The 10,656-nt window shown below is 31.6% G+C and overlaps 1 protein-coding gene across 1 annotated transcript in view; it reads left to right on the top strand.

Annotated features, from left to right (window-relative positions):
• LOC109851312 (TBC1 domain family member 15-like) overlaps positions 3,939–10,656 on the top strand; it is an 11,296-nt gene continuing 4,578 nt past the window's right edge. The window contains 5 exon segments of the mRNA XM_020421380.1: positions 3,939–4,239; positions 5,583–5,678; positions 9,176–9,279; positions 9,514–9,734; positions 10,455–10,586. Coding sequence (XP_020276969.1) covers positions 4,117–4,239; positions 5,583–5,678; positions 9,176–9,279; positions 9,514–9,734; positions 10,455–10,586 — 676 coding nt within the window. The 5' untranslated portion in view covers positions 3,939–4,116.

The raw sequence follows: 10,656 nt of genomic DNA on the forward strand, positions 1-10,656 counted from the left end.
AGTCAAATGAGAAGTTCATTTGGGCCAGACTTATTTTGTTTGCTACAGAACTTCATGGACCGGCTGCAGAATTAGCTTTTAACATGCATAGGAATGAAGTTGCTGCAATTTTGAATCAAATGAACTTTCATTACATGGGCCAAAAACAAATGAAGCTATAATGGGCTGGACTTGCTTGGATTTTCACAAGAAAATCAAATGAAATGTGAACTTAGTTGCTGCAATCAAAACCGGACTTGCAATGTTCATCAAATGAAGATTGGGCCTTGGAAAATCAAATGAATGTTGGGCTAGAGAATAACAAAAAGCAAATTCAAAGGTGAAGATTGTTGCTTGGGGCTCAAGACAAATCCAATGGCTCATATTCATTGAAGATTACTATAAATAGGGGTAGAGAGTGAGGGGTTAATGTGTGAAAATTTTTGTAACTCCTTTTGGAGAGGAGGGCTACTCTTAATTGAGAAGGCCTTCCAAAATTATAACTTTTTGTTGCAATTAATAATAATAATTTTTTTACCACTTTAAATTTTTCTCATCTTCTCTTTGTTGGATGATGAAGATGAAGAATTATTTGAATGTTTGCATTTCTTTTCTTTTTCTCTTTTATTGCTTATTAGTTTAGATTTATTACTATGCTTATAGTTTAGATTTTATTTTCTTGTTAAATAGCCAAGAGGCTAGAACCCTCTTGCCTTAGATTTATTTCATGCTTATAGAATAGATTTATTGTATTTAATTCTTACAATTTTATTTTGTAGTTTAGACTTTGTAATTTATTTTATAGTTAGATTTTAATTTCTTACACTATTCACCTTAAGGCTAGAACCCTCTTGGGTTTAGTTTTTCTTTTTGTTTATTTTTATTTTGTTTGATTCACCTTTAGGCTAGAACCCTCTAGCGAATCACCCTTTTCTATGAAGTGGGTTCAATTTTAGATTACCCATATCTATAATTGAATCCACCATCTTTAATTTCTTGTATTTTCTTTTATTTTAGAATTTTGTTCTTCATTCTTGATTTTTCATTTGTTTCTTGATTTTATTCATTTTTTCCTTCTTGCCTTATTGATCACACTCATTCTTTGTCACATCCACTCTCACTTAAATTTTGCGCCGTTTCACACCACTTTCACTCTCTCAATCTCTTCACAATCACATTTACTCATCACTCCTATTTGTCACGCACACAAAATAAGAACCAATTTTATATTTTCTTCTACGAAACACCTTCCTCGTGGGATCGATATCTTAAATACTATAACTTGACACGGTTGTGCACTTGCAACCTTTTTGGTACATGTTTATGCCGCATCAATATACACACACATATATAATCTAAAAAAAATGTTAACTATGATCTTAAATATTTTAAAAATACTATATATTAATTATTGTTTTGTTATAACTTAAATAATTATATGTTATAAAATCTCTAATTTTTTTAACAAATCAATAATACAATTCCATTTGTTAATTTTTTCTTAATCTTATATTTTTTGGTTGAATAATATCTTTAAAAAAATATTGTATGTAATGTATATATATATATATATATAATATATATATATATATATATATATATATATATATATATATATATATATATATATATAATATATATATATATATATATATATAATATATATAATATATATATATATAAAAACAAACTTTTAGTTGTCATCTATTCTTCAAGGAGATAGATGAGTTCTCTATGAGAGGTCTAAGAATCAATTAAAATTTTTCTAAACTTTACGGATGTATTTCTATAACTCATTAATTTTGCTGGCTAATAATTTATAACTTGATTTGATATCTATTCATAACTTATTATAAATTGTCAATAATATTAATTAAAACAAAATTTTATCCTATTTATTCTATTTTAATAGGAATTTTAAATCTCATTTATTTCTTTTGCATTGAATGACATGTATTTTTAAATAATTAAAAAAAATGTTTTAGCTCATTAAATTATACTTTTTATACACATTTTTTCTAAAATTAAAATAAAATACTCAATTAAACATATTACATGGTTAATCTTAGACTTTATTGAAAGTAATGATTAATATGATATTATTTAATATTAATTTAAATATTTATTATATTCCCTAAATATCATGAATTTTCAAAATAATTTATAATATAGAGTCTCTTATTTATTATTTGGCAACATGGTCCATATGTTTAAGAGCTTAATTTTACTAAATTTTAAAATGTTTCTCTTAATAGAGTCCTAATATTGGGAATTATAGTGGTTTTATCATTTGTTATAATAACTATATTTTTATTAATAAATTTAAAATTTGTAAACCATATAATAAAAAATATGCTAGGAATGAAAATAAGCTATTTAGTTTGAAAAAACATAGGAATGGAATTTTGGGCATATTAACATAATAGTTGGTCAATGAGTATATAAAATAAATGCTGGTTAAGTTTTATATATAAATTATTTACACAAAACCAAACATTTAAAATTAGCAATATTATATATTAAATTTATTTTATATTAACCAAATGCTTTAATTTGTATATAATCTAATTTTTACTAAAGCAATTTTATATTAACAAATAATTAGAATAATTAAAAATATTAATTTATATATAAATAAAATTTAAGGTTGGTATGATTTGATTAGATCTCAAATCATCAACATATACTAACTTGATTCAATGCTTTTGAGTAATGTATTTTTTGGTCATATCTTTATATAAATTAAGTTAAAATTTGATAATATTTTATATTTAGTATTATTTTGTTTACGATGCAATTTTGGATTTTACATCAAAAAGGCAAATTTTAATCATTTATAAATATTTTCCCAATTAAATTGATGAATTGAAATTACATGTTGTTTTAAATTGATCTTGCATTATAGAGGTAAATGTAACTTTTACTATAATAACATCTCTTTTTCGTATTTATAAAAACATTCTTGATGCTTTTAGATCATTCTCTTTTTTAAGGTAATAAAAAATTCATTAACTTTTTTTTTTCAAGTTGAAGCATTTCAAGATCGATTTAGTTGATGTAATTTCAAATTTTACATCAAATTTTAATATTTTTTCAGAATGATTTTTTTGTAATTTTTCACAAAACTGATTTAAAAAAATTAAATCTACTTTCTTTAGATACATTTTTATTTTCTTCGGTTTATTCATTTCATATGAAAAAAAAATAGTTTAGTTGATGTTAATTTTAATTATGACATTATATAATTTGTTCATTATCATGATTTCTAAACATGGACATATTTTCTAATACCAATCAAGAGGGCTACTGTGCTTCAAAAGGGGAAGGTGAGTTAATAAATTTTTAAAAATCTATTGGGATGTGAGTGATTAAAACACTAGCACAGTAATATATTTATGAATTTTAAATTAATTTTTAAAACAAATCTACGTCCTTTTTCTTGGCCCGAATTCTAGGGGGTGTTTGGTTGCATTGTTTTTAAGAAATGTTTTCTCAAAAAGTACAAACAATGACATTTCTGTAATTAAGAGTTTTCTATAGATTTCCATAAACTGTGTTTGGCTAAAAAAAGATTTACAGAAATGTTTTCTGTAAAGTATAGAAAAGTACCAAAATTTATAGAAATTGATTTCCTTCTAAAATGAGCGGAAATCTCTTGGAAATCTGACGCATTCATTATTTAAATAATAAAACTCATTAACATTTTTCTATAAAGTTCTCACTTTTCTATAAAGTTGGTGGTGTTTGATTACATTTCTATAAATTATAGGAAATGTTGCTATTTTCCCAAAAGTTATAAGTCATTTTCTTGTTTTGAACCAAACAAGTACAATACAAAAAATAAGAAAATTTGTACTTTCTAACTTCTTAAAACTTTTCATATAATTTTTTTAAGAAATACAAGGAAATCAAATTTTGGATGAAAAACATTTCTTATAATTTAAATTATAGGAAATGTAACCAAACACCCCCCTAAACTAAACCCTATCCCTAAATTCCTCTCTATCTGTCCAATCGATTCCTCGCATTTTTCGAATCGATCGAAATCGCCCCCTCCGTGTTTTTCAAGCGCAAGGATTATAATCTCTTTCGATTTTCTTACACAGATTTTTCTCTTTTTTTAGTTTTGCAAAAAAAATGAAATTGATCTCAGAAATGGATTGCTGCACGAGAGAACAAGAGGCTTGGGATCCCGATTCCTACTATCTAATTCGGCCAGAGTGCAGACACGATGTCCCCAAGACCCATTTCAAGCCCAGGGTTAGTTCCCTTGAATTCGTCAAGTTATTTATTTATTTATTTTATTTATGAGTTTTAATATATCTTTTCGCCTCAGTTTTTGTAGATGAACAGTGAACCCTAACTTGATTGATTTGAGTTGTTGATTCAGTGTAACTCTAAGCATAGATACGAATTCAGGGCTAAACACATCTTCATGTTAGTGTTGGATTACTAGTAGCATCAAAGTACAAAAGGAAGCTCTTTAACACACTACTGGTTATAAATGTAACATAGGAATCACATTCATCGACATTATGTTTGTTTATATAAGTTATGCTTGATAGTTAACTAACTACATTTACAATAATGTAGTTCAGAAAGATATGGATAAATAAGACAGAATGATGGGTAACAAAGGAAAAGCTGTAAAAGACTCTACAACACTATGTAATTAACGCAAGTCCAAGTCACAACATATATTTTTCCCCTATTAAAGATAAATGTATTAGTCTTATGAATGATAACATCAAAAACCAAGTTCATGACCCCTCCCAAAAACAACAAAAAGAACTTGAACATCAGTTGATCACCTCCAATAGACCATCACTATTATCACTTTAAGAATGATATTATCATTTTCTTCTCTTCTTCTTCGCTCCCCATGAAACCCTCTCAGCTACTTTTTTTTTTCTTTCCCACATGACAAGGATAGAATTGAAGCATATCCTGTGTTTAGTCTTCGACCAGAATGGTGGTCTCATATGCATAGCATTGCTTTCATCAGGGACCCCTCTCAACTACTTTCTTTCTTGAACATCTGGTCATGATCAAACTAAATAGGTAATTTGGCTTGGATATCTCTTTTGTTAAAAGAGTAAGCACTTTTTTAAACTTATAAGCTGTAATTAAACATAAAATTCAATTAATCATGAAATATAAACATATAATATATTGTAATATGGACTGTAGTATACATTAATCTAATAACTATGCAGATAAGATACATTTCAACTTCCATGCATATTGAATCCAGGGAGCATGCATGACTCTATCATTTGATATTGACAACTATGTTTATGAAAGAAAGCATTGAGGATGAAAAAAAACTGATCAGCGTGTCCACTTGTGATCAGCCCTGAGTTTGGAGGTCCTGTAAACTTTGCATTTTGATGCATCAGTTTGTCTCTGTTCTGAGTTGGCTGCAATTTATATTCATGACTCAAGCGATTACAGGAAAACTCCAGCATTGGCTCTCTTATGCAGTAAACATCTTAATGAGTTAGCTAAAATACCACTCACTGCTCCTGAGTGCAGAAAAATATATAGTAATTTTAGTTTATAGATATCTCTGGCAAGATAAACTTGACATTTTCTTTCTTCAGATTGGGAGAACTCTAAGCGCAAAAAGATTGCATGCTTCATTCTCTGAGGATGGCCATTTGGATATAGCCAAAGTGATTAGACGGGTACAGCGAGGGGTAAGAAACCTGCAAACTGAATGATTAGAACTCTACCGATTTTAGTTTTATCTATTTTAAATATTTGACATTTCAAGCATCATTAATCATTACGTTGATAACCTATGATCTTTATAGTTTGTGTGAGAAAGGAGTACAGTAATTCTGTCTCTTTTGCTGATCTTTTACATGGGTTTTTTTCCCCAGGGAATATAGGTTTTATGAGATTTATAGCATTATGAGTTGTTCAATAAGGAAAATAATGTTACAGTGACAATTCTGCCTCAAGTTCAAGGTTTTTAAATATCAGAGAACCAAATTCCATATTCGATTGTGGATGTCGGGGAAATTTTGGGATATGTAGTAAATATCGGTGTGCAATATCGGATGATATGCACATATAATATAATGTTCGAAAATATACTCTAAACATATTTAATGAAATCTAAATATACAAAAATGTAAATAATATATGTTTAAAATCAGAAATCAATTATAGAAACTTACTTAGGGAAAAGGGCCTACTAGAATTTGCTAAGAAAATCTTAATAAGGATGGGATATTTGCGGAAAAACATTTAAGGAAATTTGCAGACTATATTGTTTTGCGGCAAGCTTATCGAGCAAGATACATATCCACCATGTTGGGATATATCACCCAAATATTTTTAAAAAGCGGTAAAGGATATTGAGACCGTATCGTTTTGTGACAACCTATCGGTCAATATATTGGCTATGCCAGGGATATTTAAAACAATGCTCAAGTTAGATCCGCTTTATGATTTATTGTAATTGTGCATGTGTGGCAAGTTATATAGAAAACTCTTACATGTAAATGTGCTTTACAAGCAACTTGATCAACTTCATGCTTTTCCGTAAACGGTGATATAATTTCACAGGATGCTAAATAGAAACTTAGCATGGAATGGAGCTATCTCTTTATGCTTCAAACAAGTTTTTCAATCTTGGAGCAAGAAATAAAAGTATCTCTTTGTGCTCCAAACAAGTTTTTCAACCTTGTACTTCGCACTGCCTTATAGGATAACACCAACTAATTCATATCCAAATACATAATTTCATGCTTTGGCTATTTCTTGTAGTCCCTTTTGTTTACATCTTTCAACAACTTACTATTTTCATCGATGACATCTTCATCTTCTCATCTTTCCTAGTACTCAAAATTAAATCCTGTGTTTTTCCTTCATTAAGTCTTCTTGAACTTATTTCTGCAGATAACGAACTTTTTAGTTGGAATTTGGTGCAAGTGGCATGCTTATTAAGTTGTTTTCCCTAGGGGTGTGCAAACGGTCGGTCGGCTCGGTTTTTACCAAATTTTGAACAACCGAACCCGTCCGTCTATAATTCAAAACCGAACTGATATTTGCAAGTCGGTTCGGTGCGGCTTGTTCGGTTCCAACTTCATCAAACTTGTTAGCAAACAACATAATGTGTTAAAGAAAAAAAAGATATCAACAAAGTAGGGGATTATAAAGCATTAAACACTGATATTGTTTTCAGCCCATAATGATTCGGGTCCTAATAGTTACAAGGAATGAACTCACATCAATCCAAACAAAACGTAAGCATTTCTCAAGCACAAAATTTGAGTTCAAAAGTTTCATTCCTATGAGCCTACTCCTCTATTTCCTACGATAACCAGAGAGGGCCAAAGAAGGGAGTATGTCAAAAATTCCCCGTAAATTCTCTTCACCGCTTTTCCAGCTTTAGTCGTCATCCTCATCGTCATCCTGCGATATTCAAAAAAAGCTAGAAGTTAGAACTAACACGAGAGCCACTAGAACTAACATGGACTTAACTAGAACTAACATACCACTAGAACTAATGTTTATATTAAAAATAACACTAGCTGGAAGTTAGAATTAACATGACATCAGCTAGAACTAACACGAGAGCCATCAGAACTAATAGGGGCTCAACTAGAACTAACATACTACTAGAACTAACGCTTATATTAGAAATAACAGTAGCTGAAAGTTAGAACTAACATGACATCAGCTAGAACTAACACGAGAGCCACTAGAACTAACATGGGCTTAACTAGAACTAACCTACAAACAAATATGATGCACAAAAACCCTAAAAGTTCACCGAAGTACCAAATTCACTAATCAAGCGCAAGAAAAACGAGATCAATATTTGCCTAACCCTAAGATAGAAATCGAGAGAGTTGAGAGAGGGAGTTACGATGTGAGACCACCGAGAGAGCATCAGATCTCCAAGGTGATGGCATCAAAGAAATGATTTTTAGTTTATACCTCGGGCTCGGCCTCGACGACGGCGACGGGTGTGAGTGTCCCCCCAAAGCCGGAGATAGATCCTGAGCCTGAGATGTTATGGCCTCGGCCATGAAGACTGCCCGTGCGGACACTGCGGAGTGCGGAGCATGGCGGAGCGACCGAGTGAGAGAGAGTGAGTCGTGAGAGAGAGGAAATGAGGAGCGACGGCTGGGAAAGGGAAAATGGAAATGAGTTTAGGGTTTGAGTGACTGAGTCTTTCGGGTAGTGGGTCTGGTTTGAGATTCGGGTATTGCACTATTGGGTATTCGGTGGTTCGGGTTGAAAAGTTTTCAACCCGACCCGAACCGACCTACTCATAAAACCGATTTTTTTGGGTCGGTTCGGGTTGGTTCGGTCGGTTTTTTCGGTTTGGACCAAACCATGCTCAGCCCTAGTTATCCCCTTCCATTTGTCATACATGCACATGCTTGAAGTTCATGTGTGCTGTGCCCATCTCATGTGCTTTGGCCTCTTTACTGGTCATCCTAAGCCGTAAAATATTACAACTCTATAAAATATTTCAACTCTGTTGGTTCCTTTGTTACCTTTCTGATTGATGATCACTGGTAACCTATGGGTGCATGTCCCCTCACCCACTTTGCTGTGTTTTATTAAAAAAAATATTTTTTTCACTCTTATGTTTAAGCTGCATGATATGTTTTGAAAGGACAATCTTCATCACAATAAGCAACACGAGGAGTTAAATTTTATTTTTCATATTATTGTGTTACAGCCCACTTTGCAAACCTAGCTCCTAAGAAGGTTGGAAGTTAGAAATGGGTGAACTGGATGTTACTGAATTCTTGTGTGATGGTGTTCCATCTCACAAAACTGCATACAAATTGAATTGCCAGCTTCACTTCCGGAAATTTCCTATGTGCAGCCAACCTACTTATGCTTGAGACACATGTAATTCTGAGAAAAAGAAAGACTGCAATCTTCTTGATTGGGGACAAAATCCAATACTGTGAACCTGGAATACCATACCATCATTTAAACTGCAAACCTGTAGAAAACTTAAAGAGCTTGATAATGATACTAGTTTTTATGTGCCTACATTATATGTCTTATGATTACTGAAGTAAGTTCATGCTGGTGTCATTTTATTTTGGGAGAAATATTGATATTCATTTTGCTACTGCTAAAATGCTTATGTGGCTGGAAAGAATTTTATGCTTAGGAAAATTCTCATGACCCGTTCCCAATTATATAATTATGACAGGGTGTACATCCAACAATTAAGGGAGTGGTGTGGGAATTTCTACTTGGGTGCTATGATCCTGACAGTACTTTTGATGAACGTACTCAGTTGAGGCAACAAAGAAGGTAGTAATATATTTCTAAGTAATTATCCTATATCAAATGTTACTGATTCTCATTAACATACACTTCTCGTTGTATTTTTTTTCCTCTACATGTGTCTTCTTTTCCTTCACAAATTTATTTATTTTGATAATGGGTTAGAACTCGTCAGTGAGGTATGATTAGTTATAGTTACCTTTGCAACTGCAATATACTGGCGATCCTTTGTATAAGTTTAATATCAGCTTTTTGTGGCAGATTAGAGTATAACACATTGAAGTCAAAATGCAAGGAAATGGAGCCTACAGTTGGTAGTGGAAGACTAATTACTGCAGCAATGATAACAGAAGACGGTCACCCGATTGACAATCCTGATGGTATTTCTTCAAAAGAAAATGTGCAACCTGATGGATACAGAAACGATAATGTAATCAAGGACAAAGAAGTCATCCAGTGGAAGCTTACCTTGCAGCAGATCGGTAAAACCCGATAAAGATACCTTCTTGAGCCTATATATTGTCCTTCAAATCTTAAAGTATCTATAATTTTTTCTCCTAGTGCTCTGAGTATCTTGGAATTCATTTTTTGTCCTTCAGGAGCTTTTAATATTACATTTTTGTAATCTTCTTTCTGGCTGCGTCGAGTATCAATGCTGGTTGCATTTGATCTATTGATCATCTTCATATGCTTTACTCACATGCTGTTTTCTTATCTACGAACTTTATTTTCCACTCATATTTTGGCTCATGCATCATGATATGCCGCTTTGTGGAAGAGCTATTTGTTCATCTTTTTATCTTATCACGACAAAGCAACAGAAGAATGTTATAGACTTATAGTTTGCATGCTCATCTTTCTGCTGTAGCTTTCTGGAAATTGGTCACGGCTTTACAAAATGTTAACAGTCTCTTTTGACCATTGCTGAACCAGTGTATTATAAAACCTGTATAATGATGGCAGTTAGTTGATTATTCTTTCAACTATCACCATCGCATGGTTTGCCTTGTCCTTGTATATTTATTAGTTAACACCTCATGTTTGTGTGAATTTACTTTGAAATAGTGTACCATTTCATCAGACTACTAGATCTAGGCGTATATCAATATTAGCACTACAGACAACATTCAGAAATCTGTAACTAATAAAAGTTTAAATGTTCGTTTTTTCTAAGAATTGACTACTGTATGTTATATTAACAGGTTTGGACGTACTTCGTACTGACCGTGTACTTATTTACTATGAGGACCAAGAAAATCAAGCAAGGCTTTGGGATATATTGGCTGTTTATTCATGGGTAGATAAGGATATTGGTTACTGCCAAGGTGAGTAAGCTACTAGTAGCATAGACAAAAAAATTTGATGTGCGCCGTGACTGATTGTGTCCTTATGTTTTTGTACGTC

The sequence above is a fragment of the Asparagus officinalis genome, chromosome 1 (genome assembly GCF_001876935.1).
Source record: "Asparagus officinalis chromosome 1, Aspof.V1, whole genome shotgun sequence".
NCBI classification, from domain to species: Eukaryota; Viridiplantae; Streptophyta; class Magnoliopsida; order Asparagales; family Asparagaceae; genus Asparagus; species Asparagus officinalis.